At 42.0% G+C, this 23330-nt stretch overlaps 1 protein-coding gene across 2 annotated transcripts in view; it reads left to right on the forward strand.

Annotated features, from left to right (window-relative positions):
* The window catches only part of ADAMTSL3 (ADAMTS like 3), a 449068-nt gene extending 428721 nt beyond the window's left edge, over positions 1–20347 (forward strand). For both annotated transcript variants that reach the window (XM_083184018.1, XM_083184017.1), the window contains exons 24-31: positions 2263–2445; positions 5232–5348; positions 8344–8556; positions 9874–10057; positions 10163–10367; positions 12312–12421; positions 14778–14992; positions 15365–20347. In XM_083184018.1, coding sequence (XP_083040144.1) covers positions 2263–2445; positions 5232–5348; positions 8344–8556; positions 9874–10057; positions 10163–10367; positions 12312–12421; positions 14778–14992; positions 15365–15474 — 1337 coding nt within the window. In that variant the 3' untranslated portion in view covers positions 15475–20347. The remainder of the gene's footprint in view (positions 1–2262; positions 2446–5231; positions 5349–8343; positions 8557–9873; positions 10058–10162; positions 10368–12311; positions 12422–14777; positions 14993–15364) is intronic.
* Positions 20348–23330: the final 2983 nt, after the last annotated feature.

Raw genomic sequence — 23330 nt, forward strand, 5'->3', positions numbered from 1 at the left:
TTAACCAGATACTCCAAAATGTATTTCTTTAAATAAGACTGCAGTATGTATAAATGTATACCAGCAAACTTCTTATGACTTTGCTATGAAATACTCATTTTAATTTATTTTGAATATGTTTAATTCAATGCAAATAAATTAGACTTGTATTCTTAAAGTAGTTTCATTTAATTCAACTTTAACTTCAAGGGGACTGGGGACTAGGTAAAAGCTAAAACCGGAGCAGAACCCAGAACTCCAAACTAACAGGGTTCATTCAGCAAATGCTGCCATTCCAGAGCTTGTAGTTTGCATCCCCATCTGAGGGTGCCACATACTGTATGGTCAAGACCATTCCAGTTTATACTATTTCCCTGGAATTTACAGGGAGGCGGTAATCTCTTCCTCATTGGTGAAGTATCACAGACACCCCACTCTATCTGACACCCCATGGCTTGCTGTCCTATCTCTACTAAATTGCACATTAATAATTCAAATTTGGGGAACTGGTCACCCTCACATCACTATACAAACGCTTACTAGGACACGATCAGCTGGAGGTCTTGAACTCCAACATATTCAAAATTATTACTATGCGTCTTAGATTGTCCATTTACGAACATGGCTTCAGGATATGTCTCCAAATGCCTTACATAATCTTTTAGTGTCCCAATTCTACCAGGGATTTACTCCATTTCAAATATTACTTGCAGGAAGGATCATTAGGTCAGGTCCTGCAATACTACAACAGGCCATTAAAATCTGGCAGCAAGTTGCAAAACTGATAAGGGTCTCTGGCTTGGATCTTAATATACAGATGGAGCCCCTCTCAGCCATGCCGCCAGCTCACCATGGTGATGTTTCTGGCGGACGGCGGGGCGGGGACGCATGAGTGTCTCACTCGATCGCGTGTCCCAATCGTGTCCCAATCAGCTGGGTGGCAGGGAGCAGGCACAGGGTGCTTCCCTGCCCATCTCTGCTTTAGGAAGATGGGCTGCCGGGGTTTCAGGTGAATGGGGCATGTGCACGTCTCACGTGCGTGCAACACTTCCTGGTGGACAGCGATGGCGATAGCATCCATCTGTAGTACTACATAGTGCCTCAATACTACCTGAGCTGGTATCGATACAGCCATGTTTGGTGTGGAATGCTGTAGACATTTCTACAATTGGACAGTTATATGATAATTCAATTTTACATTCCTTTGAACAGATCTACCAGCGACTTACTTTTGGGCATGCATTGCAATCCCAGTTCCCGAATGCGCCACCTGTGCTAATGGCTTCGCCATTTAAACAGTTTTTACAGTCCCTTGGCCCTCGCAGGTCCCTCTCCTGCTTCTACTCTTTCTTGTTATTATATTACTATTTAGATAGTTTGCCCAATCTCAAAGTTTCCTGGGAGAAATACCTAGGCCCTAATGATGAGGAAGACTGGGATGCGACATTGGAGTCTCCTAACTTTCCTCTGTCTCTATTAGAGTGCAGCAAGTTCAGCTGTTTATTTTGCATAGAGTGTATATTACACCTATTAAGTCATACAGATTTTGGGGGCGAACTTCTGATTGCTGTCCAAAATGTGAATGTGGGGTGGGCACTTTTTGGCCTTTGTTGTGGGATTGTCCTCGGGTGAATGAGTGTTGAGTAAAAGTTAAATTAATTTTGTCTACGCTGGGTATTCGTGGATCTATACTCCCACCAAGGGGCTATTGTCTTGGAATATTTGATGATGACTTTGTTGACAAATACACTAAATTGTTCACTGTGCATGTGTGTGTGCTCTGGCAAAGGTCTCTATTGCTTGGGCATGGATGGTTCCTGAGGGACCGAAGGCTGGAGCTTGGCTGTCATTGATTAACCTTACTGTTCAACATGAGAAGTATGTACTGTATATGTTACTCGTAAGGCGGAATCCAAATTTCATCTTGTATGGGGCCATTGGCTTGAGTCAAGATATGCTAAGCCACCAGTAAGGGAGGCCAATTATTCAACTCTGGACCCTGTTTAATACCTTTTTGGGCATTTTGGGCAAATTTAGTGTTTTAATGTAATAGGTCATTAATGTATTGATAAATCTATGAAGCCTACGAGCCTTTGCCTTTTTGATTTGCTTGTATTCCATTTTTTTCTCTTTTCTTTTTTGTAGTTGTTGTTTTGTTATAAAAGTATAATTCATAATTAATAAAACAATTATTCAATTAGAAAAATTATTTGAACAATGTGGAAGAGTATTAATATGTATACTACATGTTTTAGCACCTCAACTCAATATTTTTTTCTTTAGGGATTCCTAATCCCAGAATAACATGGATGAAGAAAGACTTCCCCATGCCAAACAATTCGTTTGTGCTTTCAAATGGATCCCTACTGCTGACAAACATCACAACTGAAGATGAAGGGATGTACATTTGCATCGCAACAAATGCTTTGGGAAAAACAGTAGCAATGTCTGTTCTGCAACTATCTGGTTAGTATCACAATGTGCAGCTGCATTCTTTTGTTATGAGCTACTGTGCTGTGAGGTTTTATAATCCTATCAATTTTTATGGCATTCCTGAGAAATAATATTAAAGCAAAAAGTTGTGCCTGTTTTCTAAATACCTCATTTTAATGTAAAAAAGACAGTTTGGGATTATTTTCCACATGGTACATTGTACTGTAGTTGAGCATGTGGTATTGCATGACTTTTTCTGAGTGGTGTTCTATGATAAAACTCTAGCCAACTTTATTAAAGTTTGAGAAATGTTTGTATATTACTGTAGATCATGAAAAAATTCTCTTTATACAGGGGGTTATTTTGGTTCACTCTTTCTGACAAGTTCCTTCTTAGATGGACAAAACCATGTGCACTGCAGGGGGGGCAGATGTAACTTGTGCAGAGAGAGTTAGATTTGGGTGGGGTTTTACTTCAAAGTGAGATCTATATTGCAGTGTAAAAATAAAGCAGTCAGTATTTTCTCTGCACAGAAACAATATAACTCACCCAAATCTAATTCTCTCTGCACATTTTACATCTGCCCCCCTGCAGTGCACATGGTTTTGTTCATCTAAGAAGGAATTTGTCAGAAAGAGTGAACCAAAATAACCCCCAAAGTGCCATATTTTCTTCTGGAGCTTGATAATTTTTTTAGTTTCCAGATATTACCAGATATTTTACAGATATTACCAGATATTATACAGATATTATCAGAGTTGCCTCATTTGTTGTGTAATTGTGTTGCCTGAGTTCATTGCCAATATGTGGTAACATAAAGGGATGTCATTAAAAGGTAACAAAGCTGCTATGATGATATAATATGCAACCGTGTTGGAAAATTTACTAAGTTAGACAAATTCTAGTATTTTCATGGTCTATGATATAAAAAATAAAGGCACAGAATTTGATGCCAGTTTTATATAGACCAGAATGGTGTGTCACATGAGTAGCCACCAGGACGGAAGCATTGTCCATCCGAAGAAAGGTACTTCTTAAAGTGTAAGTTATTGTTATAAAGAAAACATACATATCTCCTGCTATTCTAACAACATAGAACTCATTTGTATTTGGGATTAGAATATTTTCCATCCCATAGGAGGGCTGGTACTATCTGTCCTGGGGAGAAGTATCTGTCCTTGTGCAAGTACTATAAGACTAAAAGGCCTAATGAATTTAAAAGAGTGGACACTGTTTACCCCAGATTAGAGCACTGATACCTGTAAATACCTCTGTGCTGCTGTGAATACATGGAAAGGCATTCCTGATACCTTGGAGCACCATGACTCTATCATGCATCTCTATACATATGACACTGATCATCTGGCTGAGAAAATAGATGTGTGGGGATCATTAGGTCGACAGTCAAAAAGGTCGACCACTATTGGTCAGGGTTGCTCTCCGGGAGAAGCCCGGAGAGGTGACTTCCAGCTGCAGTTTGGGGGGCGGGGCTTGAGCGTGACGTCATTAAGCCCTGCCCCAGGATGTAAAATACCCCAATTCACGGATCTCCGTGGAGGGGGCAAGGCTAAAATGACGTGATTGTGGACGTTTTAGCCCCGCCCCCTCCTCTGAGACCCGTGGATTGCTGCATTTAAATGCAGAGGTCAGGGGGAAGACGCCACAATCGGGGGGGGGGGGGGTGGCATGGGGTCCCCCCAGAATCCAGGAGGGTTGCCCACCTTTCTGGGGGGGGGGGAGGACCCGATTTTCGGATCCACCCGGGCATTCAGGGAGGGTAGGCAACCCTGCGATTGGTTATCAGTCAATAAGCCCACACATAAAAAAGGTTGACATGCATTAGGTGGACATTGGCAAAAGATCGACACAAGCAAAAGGTCGACATAAAAAGGGTCATTAGAGAGGTTACTAACACCTGTTCTAGAGAACACACACACATATATCACTCAACCTGTCAAAATCCATACGTATGTGCATTTCAACATTTTGACTATGTCGACATTTGTTAAAAAACTAATTTTGGTGTCAACATCCTTTTCATACCACAACCTCCTTAAAAGTAGTAATATTTCTTGGCATAAACATATTGGAGTGCAACTACAGGTTGCTCTTTCTCTGTCCATTTCCCGAAGACTCACACGAATGCGCAATGAGTCCAGTCAGTTACACCTTAAACATAAACATGTCCAATTATGAAATTCTATCCTAGCTCTGTATGGTTTATATTGGAACTAAGAAATATCTGGCCCTAAAAAGCTGATTGCAGGGTTTGGCTCACAGTTTTTGAGTGGCAATTACTACCTGTCATGGGCATTATTGCAGAGCCAGATAGTAGTTGCTGACATTCAAACATAAAACTTTAGGACAAAAATTTCTGTAGGCCACACAGTTCACCCCACTGACCCAACCATTATCCATTGCGCCATTATTTACAATTTGCTAAACCCATGATCATATGGCTATTACCTTTTTATTAGTAACTGTGTCCTGTGAGGAAATTGTGACCATGGATGTTTCCTCTACTGATATCTTGTGGACATATTTGGCAGATATGTTCCACAGGTTCTAATAACGAGTCACATACTGTACACAGTCTATTTTGTGGAGTGTCCACCTATATCCCACTGGCAGCACCAAGACTTTTTGTAATTTTTCCCAACTTGCCAATTGATCCATTCTGTCCTAAACCGTCATGTGCACAATGAAGACTGTACTGGGACTAGTGAAGGATTACATACAGTACTTACATACTTACATATGTCTACAGTTGTAGCTACTGTATGATGACTGAAAGGGCACTTTATTGTCTTTCTTTGTAGGTAATAAAGCACATAACTCTACAGAGGAACAGGCCCGAAAAGGAAAACGGCGAGTTCTGATGGCGTCTTCATCAGGAACTAGCACTGTGGGTAAACTCGGGGACCTCTTACGTATTGGTAAATCCTGTTTTATTATACAAAATAATACATTTAAATGTTAATACAGAAAATATGCATAGAATTACTAAATTCGGTACATATGTAGTAGACGGGCTCCCACTAAGCAATTTGCTTAGTGGGCTATTCTGCGTAGGAAAATCGCATCGCATCATCGCATGGGCCATTTTAAGGGCCATGCGATGCGATTTTCCTATGTAATTTATTCACTGCTATCTTAGCCCCGGGGCATCGCACCTCCCACAAAATCGCATGCGATCGCATGCGATTTGATAGGGTGTACAATGCCATTTCATTAGCTATACAATAATATCATTGTATGACGTACAATGAGGTTTTAGGCACCCCATCCCCCACTATCCATGCCACCCCGATAGCCACACTATCCACGTCAGCGTGGAGTTGATTATATAGTGCCCGAAGCGTGGCGAGCCCCATGAGGGGACCCGAAATACATACGCTCGCCACGCTTCGGGCTCGGGGGCTCGCTGCGCTCGCCACACTATACAAAATCAACTCCACGCCTACGTGGATGGTGGGGGTATGAAAAGGTCGGAGGACGAGTTCCGCCACCCCTCGCGGGGCTCGCCACGCTTCCGGGTGGCGTGGATAGTGGAGGGGGGGGGGGTGCCTAAAACCTCATTGTATGTCATACAATGATATTGTTGTATAGAGCAGTTATTAAATTACAGTACATCGCATCGCAATCGCATTGCATCGCCCTTAAAATGGCCCATGCGATGCGATTTTCCTTAAATTGGGCTCCCGGCTACTACATAAGTACCCTAAATTCACTTGTGTTCTATATATCAGTTCATATATAGGGCCAAATGTAATAGGGTTTGAGCATCAGAAAGCAAGAGATTTTGGTAGAGGTTTTTTAAAGTGGCAATTATTTACATGGCAAAATCACTCTGGTTTTAGGATTGCTGTTTAAAAAAAAATGGGAAGCCTCGCCCAAAATCTCTCACTTTCTGATGCTCACACCATGGCCCTTATTCTGATTGACGCGGACTTTACCGCATACTTTCGGATCGCGTCTTTACGGCGTCTGCGCATGCGTGGAGAACGCAACGCGCATGTGCCACGCCTTGACTCGGTACCAGTTCGGCCAAATCCCGTCCAGAACTGTTCACCGCTATCATTCGGGAAATAGGGGCGTATTATGGGCGTCATGCGGAATGACACATGGGCGTAGTTTCAAAGTGGCCAAAACGGGGCGGAAACATGGGCGGACACGGGGGAGTACACTTATGTTGGGGGGCGTACATTCGGAAACCACTCCGAATGCACGCGATCAAAAAGGGCAGAAATGTGCGGTGTCCACAAGTGTACTATTGCTTTGCGGACACCACTCGTTCATGCGGTAGGCGAACGTACGCCTAATGACTACAACCATTAACACCTGAACCCAATAGAATCTACTCCTTTACTCATTACTCACTAATAGGCCGCTTGTCAGTGCTTTAATTGAAACCATTGCTGCTTCAATTGCTGTAAGGGTTAATGTGTGCAATGCATGTGTTAGGCATGCTTGTAAGGATATATTGGCATCTAATTGATTCCAATTCCAAATAAGCTGTTTTTTATGAGGATAGGTAATTGAATAAGTGGGTCATGTGATGTATTGCAGAATTGACATAATAGTGGGTTGTTTGGCGTAAATACTCCGCTTACGGGCGGTAGCACCGCTTGGCTCCCGTTCGGATGCGGTATTTCCGAGCATACTCTGTAATACTCTGTAATACCGTGCAGAATCGGAGTGTTTCTCCCGCACACGCATGGTTTGTATGTCGTCCGTAAACACGCCCTGTTCTTAAAGAGTGAGTCCGTCCGAATGCGGAGGACACGTGGGCGTTTCTACGGACGATGGCCGCACGCGGCAAAACGCCGTGGCGTGCGGACCGCTCCGTAAGAATGCGGGAATATCCGCACCGATCAGAATAAGGGCCCATGTTAGGTTTGGACCATAGAATAATTTTATTAAACACATTTTTTTATTTCACATTTTAGATCTATAGTATGAATGTGACTTTTGTGTGGCTGATGGTTACTGAGTAAGTGCTGTGCCAGTGGCTGTAGCTTATCTTGCATAATGACGTGTTGCAAAAGAAACTGCACACATATTTTCCTATGTAGATTTGCCTGATTCTGCCAATTATAACTGTTGGCACCTGGATAAGCAGGCTGGGTGCATTCTAAAAGTAAATTAAGACCACATATTTCCCTGTCCTAGGGCTTGATTTAGACCTGATCGCTCATCAAGTTGTAGATGACTGCAAGTAGATAGCAACTGCCCAGAAAGAAAGAAAACCCACCCCATATAAGTCTGCAAATTGGGAAAATATTACCATTCACTATCCAGTCACAAATCCATATGACAGTCAGGCTGATTGAGGCTTTCGCTGACATCACAGACCCTCCCTTAAACCGCCTGGGCATGTCTCTGGTTTTTCTGACACTCCCAGAAAACGTCCTGTTTCCACCCCAAATGCCGACTTCTGTCAGTTAAACTTCAGGGGGATTGCGATTACAATCCATACGTTATTCTGCTGCGGTCTGAGCTTGCAGATCCACGATGCGTAGTAAATTGATAAATGCTCGATCGGCAAATTCGCACACCAGTGATCTACTCTGAATCAGGCCCTTAATCTATTCAAAATTGTGCAAAGCTACACCAGAGAAATCCAGATCAGGGTGCATTTATTGAGCCCCAGCACTATTAATTCTCCACTGATGATTTACCAGTTGCATATGTTATTGCTGCCGACTGGTACGCTTCTTATGACTTGTTTTGCATATGGTGCATTTGCAGATTCTGTTAGTGATTGCAAACTGCACCTGTCATTTAAGACAACTGCGGCTAACTGAATATAATAATTATATTACTTTTAAAAAAAGCACTGATATCACCATATAATGTAAGTCTATCATATAAAAGAACAGTGAATGATTTTAGCTGTCACATAAAACTATTCTTGCGCTGGTCTTAAAGGTTGTCCAGTGAAAATGAGCCATCAGAACACAATTCATTGGTTTCTACGGAAACAACCAATAGAAGGCATCAACAACTTCAAATACCGTGTTTTGGTGTCTGGACGGGTTTTGGAAATAAACAACTTATCTGAGCAGAGTACTGGAGAGTACAGATGTTGGACTTCAAGTGATTCAAGGATAGTGTCTGCCTGGGTGAATGTCTCTCTAGAAGGTGAGTCTTTGTACATATTCTCTGCAGAAGGTTGTGATTCAGGGTCGGAGCAGAGCACTATGCTGGTCCCGCCCCTAAACCTGTGACATCATCACATAACATTGCTGCTGGCTTTAGGAGGTGGTGCACTGCACTCTGGGCCACTGCACAGGCTGCAGGCCACCCCTGGACACACTGGGCATTGCTGATGCAGTGCATGTTCTGTGCACCCTGCAAGCCACATGCAGGTACCATGGGTCGGTGACGGTGCTCGCCCAAGATCACGGCATTGCTTGTGCACTTTTAGTTAAAACCCTCATGTGAGCTATCATGTGGACAACTGTTATACATATATTCCACCTTACATGTTTCTTGTGTAAAAATTACAAACATAATTCTAGTAAATTATCGAACAGAAATAACATGTAGGGGGAAATTTAATAGGATGAGAGAGTGAGAGATTTTGTAAGTAATCTACCGATTTTTTTTTTTTAAAGTGGCAATCATTTACACTGCAAAACCAGTATGATTATGCAGTGTAAATGATTGCCGCTTTAAACAAAACTGGATATTTCTTATGAAATCTCTCACTTTCTGATTCTCTCACCCTATCAAATTTCACCCTATATATATAATAAACTTGAAAGGGAATGCATTGTAAAAAAAATAGTGGTAAACAAAGAATTTCAAAGTGCTGGATGGCTTGCAGTAATAAGCATGTGGATACAGCTGGGAGCTATCATTTGTTGATGGTTATTGCAGAAAATCTGTCTGTTTTTACAATCACGTAGAAAATAAACTCTTTCATAGCAGTGCAGTGCTTCATCTTCAGCAAAGTGTCAAAAAAGGATGGAAATCCAGTAAGCTTAGAGGAGGTTTAGCGACAAAACACTAAGGCACCCCAGATTTTGACGACATCTCCATGCACAAAATGCTTTTTTAAGAATTTGGTCTTTTACTGCAATTTAGGTTGAGGTTTCTTAAGTTTTCGAACAGATGGGAAATGTACGATCATATGAACTCAGTAAATTGTCATATAAGGAGAATCCAATATATGTAACACTATACAGGAAACATTAACAGCTTGATGACATCATGAGTAATGACATCATCATTAGTGGCACAGTGGCATCTCTCCTTTCTAATCCACATTATACTTCTAATAATACCAGGATCTACACTTGTGTACACTCTGTGCTGAGGTACGGTAAAACAGAACACACTGTAGCAGTCATGTCAGCAAGTGTTCCTGCTATCTGGGCCATGACCATAGGTGTAACATGAAATATTGTTAAGAATTGCTAATAATATTCTAATATGTAATATGTTCTGCCACAGACTTTAGGCTGGAGTATGGTGATTGGACTCCTTGCACAGCTACCTGTGGGAATACAGGTTCTCAGTTTAGAGCACAGCATTGTGTGAACTACGAGGGACACCGAGTGAACAATTCTATGTGTGAACATCTTGAACCATTAGTGGCAAATTCGCAGCCTTGCAATATAAAAGACTGCCCAATAAGGTGACTGTTTACACTACTGTGTCAGATAACGGAACTGACAGATAGATTAATCATTTGTGTGTGCCATTGATGGATGTACAGTAATAGAAAATGTTACCTTTCTAGATGGACAAGAGGATCCTGGTCTGAGTGTTCAGCATCTTGTGGCACAGGGTTCCAGAAGAGGCAAGTGGCTTGCCAGCAGATTATGACAGATGGTACCATTAAAGAGCTTCCCTTACATTCCTGCGGACTCACTGAGCGCCCAGCGGCACAGAAGCCATGTACTGCCGATACCTGTATGGACTGGATTCCTCAGCCATGGGGACAGGTAAGCTGCATTCCATCAGGCTGCACTGATGTCACTCAGCCAATAGCATACTGTAGGCTCAATTTTCTAAACATTCTGAATAGTTGCAGATCTCCAGAGCAATCATGCAGCCTGTTATTCCCCAATCCCCATTGAACCTCACCATGTCACATGATTCAATCCAGTGGCATAAATTCGTCCCAGGCGGAGCCAGCCACAGAAGCGATATGGACGGCTTTCAATTAACTGTTTCAAACTCACAGGGGAGGAGAGGTGCCCCCTTGGGTGCAGGAGCCCGGCGGCAGATGACTCCATTGTCTCCCAGAGTTTCGCCTCTGATTCAACCTATACCTTTTTTTATTCATCTCTGGACCAAATTAATCTATTGCTGCTTGTTTTACTGCTAACAAAAGTTTAAGCAGTGTTTCCCCAGTGCACAATGAATGCATATTAAATCCATTCATTTTGTGTGTGTTGACTTAAGCAAAACATATACAATATAATTAGTGATACAGTGTATATAGCGCTTACGAACAAAAGGTGCATCGCTCAGAGGAACAAGAGAATATAACCACTCTCCAAAGTCCAAAAGTCTCAAACAGTTCTCCATAAATCAGGGAATTGTTTTGGACCTAATCCTAACATTTTAGTAATTCTGCTTATTCACACCTTGTAGAACGTGGCAGCTATAGAATAACATATATCTGAGCCTGAAGTTATGTAGACACTATGCAATTCTGGTTGTTGTGTGTGTGAAAATGTACACTCCAAAAGTTTTATTCTAGAATGTGTTTATTTTAGTCATTCTCTGGAAGGAGCTGAACTAAAGCAAACATCACAGTGTAACAGTGTTAAACCCCCTTGGCAATGACAGTGTAATGAGTAAGAGAGCTTGGCTCCTGTCATGCACCTTTTGTTGGTGGATGATTGTGCAAAATTAAAAAACACAGCCGAGGGCTTAAAGCAGAAGCGACACAGATGTCTGTAGAAGCCCAATAACAATTATTAAACTCCATAGAAACATTACTCTTTCTGAGAAGGCTACAGAATATTAATCACTGGAAAAAACAATGTGTTTTCAGGCCAGTTACGGGAAGCAGTGTTTAACTTTTTCCCTACCATTAATATAGAATAGTGGAGGTCCGGCACTCTTAGATACGAATGACAACTGCCCCGGTGCCTTCCTAAAGATGCAATAGATATTTTCACAGTGCAGGCGGCACTCAAAGGGGGGTACTTGATAGAGCAATGAGAGGCTGACACCGCGGCAGCTAGTGCTAACAGTTTCGGAATGTTTACTTTCTGTGTCAGATTACTTTACAAGTATTCCACGTCCCCTCGCGGGGCTCACTGCGCTCGTCATACTTCGGGCTCGGTGGCTCGCTGCGCTTGCCACACTATATAACATCAACTCCACGCCGACGTGTATAGTGGGGGGTATGAAAAGGTCGGGAGGACGCGTTTCGCATCCCCTTGCGGGGCTCACTGCGCTCGCCACGCTTCGGGGAGGCGTGGATAGTGGGGAGGGTGCCTAAAACTCATTGCATCTCATAGAAGTATATTAAAGTAAATGGCATCACACCCTATAAAATCGCATGCGATTTTGCTTGCGGTGCGGTGCGATTGCATGTTTCCACTCGTGGATACTCTTCTCTCCACCTGTTTTTTTTTTTTTACTCATCAATGCATTGTTACTTACTCACCAGTAAACATTGCATTTTACACTATGGCAATTTTCAAATGTACATTTAAAATAGTCTTTAATGCGCCCTCCAGTATTGTCGTATGTACAGGAACAGGAAAATGTGTGCAAGAACATTGTCAAATATTTGTAGCCTTGTAGAAATGATATGCTTGGCTCACATTTGCCTTTCAAATATGTATCCACATGTAAGCTGTATGGCTACTGGTCAGAGGAGAGGATGCAAATCTTTGTTCCCCCTGACAAATGTGTTTTCCTTCTAGTGTTTTAATCGTTGCACCGGACAAGGAATGGGCTTACAGCATCGGCACATACTGTGTCAGCATCGGAATGGGACCTCTGTGCCAGACACTCACTGTGACAGAAGGAAGAGGTATTTGAACCCACCTGACACTCACTATAAGCAGCCAGTAACAGATTACAGATGTAATGCTCTCTGGCATCCAGTGTTATAGTGGAAAAATAGCACAATTCCAGAAATATGCCTCCAGTTGTTCTATGGAGATCATCTAAAGCTCTTTGCAGATTCTACCATTTGCTACCTTCGAACATTGGTTACTCAACTGAATGCTAGGCTGCTGAGTGCACACTTAAGTACTGTACATTACAACAGTCTAAAAGTAACATAACTGACAATTCATCTAACATTCATTTATCATTAACTCTCTTCCGTTTGCGTGTGGGGTGAGGTATATATGTAGCATTTTTATTGCATCACACTTAATACAAAAAAGGACAGTTTTACCATACATAATATTGGTGTCTACCTTCATCATCAGAAGTAAAGTGACTTACGGGGGTGTTACCTCCATTTATACATGCTCTAAAGCAGTATTTACTAAATACAATATATGTAGGCTTCCTACATCCTTTTATCACTTAATACAGTTATTAGCATTGCACAGATCAGGTGATACATCCGCATCAGTGGAACATTCTGTACCAGCCAATCACAAGCAGCTCGCTTATTCTGGTGTCTGTCATAATCATCTTTGTATTCTTAATCCAGTATGTGTCCCTGCCCTGTTTCCTATGGTTTATATTTCCCTATGCCCTTGGTCTAAACCTGGGGTAGCCAACCCTAGTCCTCGAGAGCTACCAACAGTGCATGTTTTGCAGGTCTCCTCACAGAATCACAAGTGAGCTAATTATCTCCATCTGTGGATCTTTTAAAATTTGTCAGTGATTAATAAGTGGAGCTGTGCAGCAGCTAGGTTGTCTTGAAAATGTGAACTGTTGGTAGCTCTCGAGGGCTAGGGTTGGCTACCACTGGTCTAAACTGTTTGTAATTGTGTAAACAAGCCCTTACTGTACTACACATACATTAGCATGCCCCTTACACTCCTATCTCAGATGTGTGTGCACTGATCACTGAAATGGTGCATATGTGGGCACAGGGGCATAACTAGAACTCTGTGGGCCCCATAGCAAGATATTTTAAAGCTTGTGCGGCATCTGGTGCCCTGCTCCCACTCCCACTTCCACTGAAGGGTGACACAAGACACCGGCACAGCCACTGCCTGCTGCAACCCGCACTGTACTATTTAAAGAGCAAAAACTGTAAAACAAATTAAGAGGGTGCAGGGGATAGCCTGCTGGGCCCTTGGGCTCCCTCAAGCTCCCGGGTCCCATAGCAGTTGCATTCCCTGCACCCTCTGTAGTTATGCCACTGTGTGGGCACCTGCTTTTTCAGACATGCAAACACTGATTTCATCTGCACCAGCCCCATGCCAGTGTGCTGTGTCTACAACTGCAACAAAATATCTAACTGGTTCCATGCTGTAAATGTTGGCTGTAGTAGACCCATGCCCAACACATACAACCCTGTGCCCTGCACAACTGCCTCATGCCAGTCACAGCCTCATGCTCATCTTTACATACCAGTGAATAACATGACAACTTTGGGCCATGACACACAGTTCACTACCCACCTCACACCCACGATTTTCACGATGTGAACAATGTTACAACCTGATCAATAACCTTCTGCCCAAGGCAGTTGCGTGCCATTTACAGCATTTTGCACAACATAAAAGACGTTTGCCTAGGCTGCCAAATGGAAACTTAAGTTGGACCCAATTAGGCAGCTTCACGTGTACTTCCAACCCATGGAATCTTAAGCATAGCCTTGGTTGTAGGGTGGTTAACCAATTTGAACCTACTGGACTGTACAGTCACCTGCCCCCTATTTCTTCCAATAATGTAGGCCAGCTCAGTTATGGTCAGAACCATTCGTCCCCTAGGTCAGTACAATTTGCCATACCTTAGACACTAAAAGGCCTAGGTGCTTTGATTCAAACCTTCCTCTTGACACTCCACTTCATGTCTCAACAGTTCTATGCACATTAAATGCAACCATGTACTAACATAACACTCTTATTCACAAGACATACTTCCTTGTGGCAGAATGAACAATTCAACCATAGAACTGTGCCATCTGTTACAGTCCTCTGTTCAATAGAGTTTAATGCCCACCAGTCTCCCACCCACTCAGTTATGCCACCAATTGGACAGCTGGCAGCCAGGATATAGTTGTACCATTGAGAAGGTGAGCACATTATTCTATTTAGCATTACAGATTAATAATGTAGTGTATAATACTTGTTATATAAAACTACCCTAGAGCAGTACAGTTACCAGTAAGGACTGATACTGTGTATGTGTGCTGTTTCGGTACAGTTGAGATTTCCATCCGAGAAAGTAATATTTTGTGAATGTTTAATCCTCAGGCCAGCTTCCAGAAGGAACTGTTCTTCAGAGATGTGCGATGTGTACTGGAAAACAGGGAACTGGAGACCGTGCACCGCTGCCTGTGGAAGTGGCTTTCAGTCTCGGAAAGTAGAGTGTGTACATAGGAAGAACGGAAAGGTCTTGGCCGATCAATACTGTGTGTGGAAACGGAGGCCCTCAACTTGGCAGCACTGCAATACTACGTCCTGTGGAAGTATGCAAATATTTGGCTATCACAATCAATGATATTAAAATGAAATCTCTGTAACAGAAGGGTATATTTGCCAATTGTGTGCACTGCTTGTAATAAGACATTAATTCATTCAAAAGTGTAGCTGTAACCCGCACACAGTGGACCAGGCAGCCATTTTGTGGACTGAACAAATACTAAAACTGCCTAGGGCCTCAATGAAGTCACTGGTTCCTAGAGAATTGATAGGCTCGATCCTCCAGAATGTTGGTTTACCTCATAAAATGGCTGCCGCCGGTATAAGTAGGTGATAGATACACTTTTACACAGTGTTATGTCTTACAACTTGTACTTTTTTCCAGCTTTGGGTTTTAATTAGATCTTTTATTTTTACAGAAGGAGAATGCAAGGACACAACTCACTACTGTACATTTGTAAAACAGCTTAAGCTGTGCTTAGTAGAGCTCTACAAACAGAGGTGTTGTGAATCGTGTAATGGAGCATAACTTTTCCTGAAAACCGTACTCTGCGGTAAACTGAAGAGATGAGAAGGAGCCTCCAAAAACTGTATAAAGTGTGTACATTTAGGTTTAATATTAAGATTTTAAGGTTTATTCAATGGAACATCCTAACTGCTGCTAAAAAAAAAAAAAAATTAAAAATAAAATGCTGGAGTTTTCTTGTCAGCGTGCAAAGTTGTGCATTACCTGATGCATCATTTTGATTGGCTAAGATGTTTTTCCCACAAATCAGGAAATAGCTGAGTCTGTTCCAGCCTCAGAAGGGAACAAATTCAGTGTGGCTCTTTGCGCCATATTCATGTTTCATTTATATTTCTGTTTAGATGAACTAACATTAAAATTTTTCTCTTCCTATCTAAATTTGTTGCTAGTATAGCATACTAGACAATTGTGGGATCATTTGTTTATGCAGAATGAGGGATTTCCATTGAATAGTTATGAGAAAGGGACAGAAGTTACTTGACGCTACATCAAAGGTTAATTTGATGGATAGAGAGATGCTATAACAATGATATGTCATCAGCTGGATAACCAGAATTCAAAGGCTCGGGGAAGGTCCATAGTATTAACATGCAGGTATGGATTCAGGGCTGTAATTACTGAGCAGTGTTTCACCTATGCAGCAGTTCTCTAGCTGTGGCTTAGTTAATATGAGTGTGACCAGCGCAAATCAGAAATATCATTTTCGTTATTGTGTACTTGTACATTTAAAAAAATAATTTTTTTGTAAAAAACGGAAAAAAAAAACGTTGTTCAGTATAATATAATGAGGTGTGTAAGAATGTCTAATTCTCCATGCAAACATTTTTCAAATCTAATACAAGTTGAATTTTGTTTAAAAATTTTTTTTAAAAAATATATTACTTTTGGCAGCGGGTATACAGCCCTGCCTCCCACTCAACATCCCTTACTACCTGTATAGCGGTGTACAATAATTCATCATATGCAAGATATACCTATATGCTAAATCTAGCACTACATTAAATGTACATGCAGTAGTGCTGTTATACTTATGTGTGTTTGTGCGTGTATGTATGTGTGTGTGTGTGTGTGTGTGTGTGTGTGTGTGTGCAGACAGCAGTATTAATGCTATCAGTTGGCGCCATAACCTACAGCAATGGTAGGCGCTGACCAGCAGTATACAGTATTTAAAATGAACTGTTTATTTGCCAAAGGGACCGTGACTCTCATCCTTTTCTATTAGATTTCAGTAGGCTAAAGTAAATGCTAGCTGTGACCATGTTCCATGTTAAGTAATTCAGTGCCAGTAAAGATATATATATATATATATATATATATATATATATATATATATATATATACACATATACACAGTATGTCTAACTATGCAATCCATATTGACCGTTAACGTTGCTATACTGTCTAGGCTATGCTATTTTTTCTATTTGTTTCCTATGTATGAGTGGCAAGCCATCTTAACATCATGTTTCCAATGTACATTGGCTCTCATTCCAGGTTGCACATGATGGGGGCATTCTGCACATAAAACCCAGTGATCTGTGAGGTTATGGTAGAAAGGGTCAGCTGTGTCTAGGTCAACAGTCAATAGTACCAAATGGTCAACATGCACAAGGTCGGCATGGAAATGTTCAACATGACTTTTCATGTTTTTTGTGTCAATTTGTAGATTTCATGATATGTACAGCGTACCCTGGCATGGCCCGCCATGCTACAGACGAGGTGCCTCGCTCTGCTACCGCTGTGCTGGGCACACTTTACCATTCCCAATCAGAGCCCACGTGGAGGGCAAAATATAAGTAAACTCATGTCAACCTTTTTATGCGTCAACGATAGCCATGTTGACCTTTTGCTTGTGTCGATCTTTTGTCTATGTTGGCCTTGTGCATGTCAACAATATGATGTCAACCTTTTGTATGTTGACCTATTGGCAGGATCCCGATTCGTGACCCCAGGCAGTCTCCTTAGCCGCCTAGTAGTGTTTTTGTTCCATAGCAACTAGTAATGAATATACAGATTGAAGCTTGCAGTTGCATGGGTATATAGCCCGTGTTGTAGCTCTTCCAGTGATACAAGGGTTGGCACCAGCAGCTGGAAAGGTTTAGGCCGGTTTTGGGGTATTCTTTACTGATTACACCTACTGTACACGCAAACATATTGTATTATTATTAAAACTGCACAAAACAATGTCAAAGGTAAACTTATACGAACATTATCAGCTGTACCTGGGGGCAAACGGCCCCTTCCTCCCTGCAGTAGGACTGCAGGGTTATCATCAATAACATTTAATGGGACTTATTGTGCACCTTCCATATCTCAAGTTTAAATACAATTCAATGTAATAAAAAGCATAAACTGCACAAATAAAAGCATAGTGTATACTGTCAGATAAAACCTGAAACGCTTAGGAAGCACTTATTGGGGATTGCCTGAGGCATAAGTGCCTTGCTACGATATATATATATATATTACAGTAGGTCCGCATTTTTTGCAGTACCTGTGCATTTTTGCATGAAAGCATTATTTCACCTCATATAAAATGATACGGGTGATAAAAAAAAGTGAACCCCCCCCCCTGTTTTTGCAGCCGCAGTATGGTGCCATACCTCCCAACATGACCCTTTCCAGGAGAGACAAAATGCTCTGGCTTTCCTCTTAATATATGCTTGCCGTTACCTGTGTGTAATTAGATTATTCATGAGAATGGTGATAGCGCTTCTAAATTAAGAGTACTGTACAGGAGCAGAGTATTTTTTCCCTCCAGGAAATGGTAATGTTGGGAGGTATGGATCTGTAGGACAAATGTAGCTACAAGGTGCTGCCTAAAGTAGGCCCAAATCCTGACCAAGTTTGATGCGATATTGAACAAGACTGACAGAAAATATGGTCTGAAGATCACTATGGTCTGTGGGCCTGATTCACAGATGTATGCAGATGCCATTGCAGCTGCACTTTAGTACAATTTGCCTATGCAGTGCTATGTGGATTATGCATTGAGAAGCTGTTTGCTTGTGTACGAAGATGCAGACATCAGATCAATAATCATCCTTCTGGGTGGACCCTGGTGATCATGCAACATGACCATCAGAAGCAAGAAGCTCTAACTATTATGTGTCCAACGGTAAATTGGTGACAGTCCCCTGAAGTGGAGCGACATCCCTGCGCTTGTCACCTTTCACAAATGCTCTGTCACTCACTTTGCAAATAAATCCACACTGCCTGTGACCAGTGCTGTGGGTCCATCCCTGCACATGTGCAATGCAGCTTGTATGCCTGCGCAGTGGAAAATAACTCCACATTGTGCAGGATTGGCGTTACAGTCATCTATGAATCAGGCCTAATGTCTGCAGTCATTCGGTGATAATTTTTGGGCTCCATAGGACTTCAATTGGTGCCATACGCAGAGTTACCCTCTGTACCTTTATAGACACACTTTAATATGCATCAAAGTCTGGTCTTTGAGACAAAAGCAACAAGAATGTACAAATGCCCATTTATGCCTTTCATCAATGGCCTCCAAATTATTTTTTTGTTGTTGGTCAATGGCAATGGGTTGTCAGAAACAGGTGATGGGAGTCATACATATGGAACATGTTGCGTGAAAGGTCACTATCTAAAATACAACACCTCTTTCCTGGGCATTTCCTCCTGTAATAGAGCCATTTTCTTTAATTGGTCTAATGGGCCTTTAATTGGTACTTCAATGCTACCCATCATGAAATCTGCTGTACATAGATTATTCTTTCCCACTCTAATGGCTTACTACAGACACTTACCAAAACTTTTACTTATATACTTGTTATGTTACCATCAATTCTGTTCTATAACGAGACCTACATTTAAGGTTTAATGACCCATTAAAGTTCCTCAATCCTGCTGTCTTTGGTTTGGGATTCAGTTTAGTTCTTAGTAAAGTTACGAATCTTCCTGATCATAGCGTCACCTTGATATTTCCACAAACCCTAAATTTATACTGCTTTCACATTGCAGAAATGGGTAATGACACGGTATTCTTAAATGGGACTTTAAAACGGGTCTGAGCCTTGAGACCTTTCACATTGCAGGTGAAAACCGTTTTAAAAATCATTTAATACCATTCAAACATTCAACCCGTTTAACCCCCAAGGGACATGTTTCAAGCCATTGAAATAGAGCTGTTCAAACTGCCAAAAAAACGGCTTTAAACGTGTAGGACTCTGCTTTTTAACCGTGTTGAAATACCGGTTAACTTTAACCGGTAAATCAACTCTGGCACTTTCACATTGCAGCCTTAAACTTTTTAAAATGGAAAAAAAAACGGCAATATACCGTTTTAAAATTGCGATGTGAAAGGGATATTAGTTGCCAATCAAACCACTTTTTTTTTTAATAAGAAAAACCTGCCTTTCACATGGCTTGTATCACTGAATGTTAGACAAGAACTACTGTATCCAAATATTCCAGTACATTTGTCTTTTTTAATCAATAGTGGGTCTTTATTGTTATTAGAGATTTATAAATTAAGAATTAAAGTTTGTAAAATACTTTTTGTACATATTTATGGTCTGATTTCAAGTGCAATATTTTGTTCTGTACAGTGTTTAATAAATATTTTGGGACGTATATTATTTTGTTATTACCAAATCATTTCATTTGTTTCCTCCTTTGTATTTAAAGTTAAAATATGACAACTTATAGCACTTTTTTTGTTTGTTATGACAAATGTGTCTTTAGTTAAGCATGCATGCAATATGGAAGCACAATGCTAGAATCCATTATTATTACAAATAATTGGACATTCCTGCAAAGCCTGTAATTCTTATAAGAAGCAATGTTTTTATTTGTCTCATGAACAGATCTGCAGTATTTTGGCAATAAACATATACTTGTTATACTGACACTAATTATATTTTTTTCATGACATTAATTATGTATTTCATACTCTTGTTCAGGGATCAGATTTGTATTTGTTTGGAAAAAAAATGAGTGGAAACTATTTTATGACCATACAGTATTTACAGTAATTCAGCAGGATTATAATATTTTCTGTGCAAAATAAACCAAAGGTTAAATATTGCTCTGCCATAAATTCTACAGCACCAATAAAAACAATGAATTCACTTGGTATTTTTACATATGCTTTACTTTATGAAAAGTGGATATATTTGGAAATTCATATCACTAATCAATATCATATGTAAACTTAATTTATTACAAATAAAATTACAACTACATATAAAAATCAGACAATAATTTACTACATACTGTACATATACACCTTAATAACACCTTGTAGAAGCAGTCTTAACTACATTTAAGGCGCCCATGCACTTGTCTGATATGGGCCAATTTCGCCCAATCCAAACGGATAGGGCTGAAAAATCAGCCTAAATCGGATGTGTTTGACATTAAATCTATCAGATCGGACCCATCAGTGGCACATCCTGGGTGCTTTTTAGCACCCACGATGTATTGGTCCAATCCGCAGGCCCGGCGACAGGGGGGGGGGGGGTCAAAGGGGACAGCTGACCCGGGCCCCGTCCATCGGAGGGGCCCCAGAGTCAGCCACTCATCCCTGCAGTCAGCCGCCCGTTACCCGATTCCTGTGGGCGGCTGACACATAACCCCCCCCCAACAAGAATATTTGCGGCTGCGGCACTGCAGAGTCGGGAGGGGAAGCTTCCTGGGGATGCCTGTTAGAACACGCAGCTTCTGGCCGCCGCTTATACACACTGACATGAGTGCCGCAGCAGCACGGGCTCATGTCAGTGTGTGTAAGCACGCGGCGGCTGGGAGCTGCGTGTTCTGACAGGCATCCCCAGGAAGCTTCTCCTCCCGAGTCTGCAGTGCAAGTATTCTTGTTGGGGGGGTAGGAGGGTGGGTGTTATGTGTCAACCGCCCACAGCAATCGAGTGCCGGGCGGCTGACTGCAGGGGGAAATATCAATTTATGGGGCCCCAAGATTTCTGTTGCCGGCCCTGCCAATCCGTAGGTGTGTGTCAGCGATGAAGCATTGCTGGCACACACCTGTGTGCAGCAGAGGGGTCTGGGCAGTGGCAGCTGCAAGCTTATAGCGCTACTTGCCAGGCGGCGGGGTGGGAAGCCCTGCTGGGTGCTGATTGACTACGAGAATTTGGCCAGTCTTTTCTAAATATGTTTTCAAATTCAGAAGCGATTTCCATCCCGCCGCCCAGCAAATAGCGCTACAAGCTTCCGGCCACTGCTGCCTGGACGCTGCTGCCCTACCCCACTGCCTGGACCCTGCTGCCTGCCCCCGCTGCTGCAGCAGCTCCCTTGGATTATATACAGTAAATCGCATGCGATTTATTGCATGTAAAAAGAGCATATCGAGTGCCAAACGGTAAGCGAGCCTCCTGGGGAGCTGCCAGGGGGCTCTCAAGGGCAAACTGGTCCAACTTGTCCTTAGGATAAGTTGGACTAGTGTATGGGGGCCTTTAAAGAGTGTGCAAATTATGTTAATACAGTTGGTTCTGTTACACTTGAAACATTACATCTACTCAACCTATATATATTCCAATTTTTTCAGAAATGATATCAGTTACAGTGTAAATGATAAAAAGGTGACACCCATGCAATTAACATATTTATGGTAGTTGAAGACTCTCTGAATATAGGGGACTATTCTGGTTGATTCACTCGGATGCGAATTCGCACCCTGGAGAGTCAACCAGAACGTGTCCTGCAAATGGTGGTACGCTGGCCTCCTCCTCACAGCGTGTGTTTGCACACAGGGCCTGCAAACGGATGATTAACATAAACATCCATGCGATGGTCACCGATCATCAAATGAAGTGGAACATGCGTACATATCTAATTGACTCTCAGGTCACTTAGATTTGCCTGCACCCTCGGGAGGAGGTGGGCGGGCAGCTGTCATCTGGTGATGTCAGCTGCCTGCCCCCGGCACCGATGTCACGGCCCGATTACCATGGGAATGTCCAGCGTTTACATGGAAATGCCCTACTTTTTCTACACTATCTGTATTTTATTTTGTTATTTAAACATGTATCTAAAGTCATATCAGAAATTATTATTTTTAATTATTAGAATCTACGTAATAATTAAAATATAAGTCATCATTTTTTATTTATTTATGATTAATTTACTGAGTTTCAAAGCCCTACATGGCCAGGGCCCAAGGTACCTGAAGCAGCTTCTGATTCCATACTGTCCCATCTGCAGATGAAGCACTTCTAGCAGTACCAGAACAGTCAGAGGCTTTTAGCCACACGGCTTCGACTCTATGAGTTGTGCATTTGTAAAATGATCATTTTCTAGTGCTAATAGCAGTCTTTTTACATGTGTTCATTATTCTGTACTGTTGTCTTTAATAAACTGACAAGAGATAGCAAAACAGATTGATAAAGTAAATGGGAGAGCAAGTCAACAAATCATAAGAGTAAACCGACAACAAGAGACGCTGACAGAGATTGGGGGACTATGTAAAAACTGGACCCGGACAAGACCCCGGACCACCGGACTGGACATCAAAATCTGCAGTCTGGAGCTTGTAGTGTTCGGTCCAGGGGGTGTCCCATCTGGGGGTATCTTTCAACAGGGACATGGGTAAAGGGCGATTAAAGTCTCCCCGTGTGGTCCGGACTGTTCTGGTTTTTGCTACATTCCCGGACCATACAGGGAGGCTTTATTGCCCCCCTCCTCCTCTCCCTGGTGACAGCTGTCACAGGCAGCCCCCAGACAGGACACCCCAGGACCAGACACTACAAGCTCCAGACTGCAGATTTCGATGTCCGGTCCGGTGGTCCGTGGTCTTGTCTGGGTCCGGTTTTTACCCATAACCGAGATTGGGTAAGGCACTGCTACCATTTCATTGGAAGGCTATAATACAAACTGAAGATGGT

This window comes from Crinia signifera, chromosome 4, assembly GCF_055691185.1.
Source record: "Crinia signifera chromosome 4, ASM5569118v1, whole genome shotgun sequence".
Classification (NCBI taxonomy): domain Eukaryota; kingdom Metazoa; phylum Chordata; class Amphibia; order Anura; family Myobatrachidae; genus Crinia; species Crinia signifera.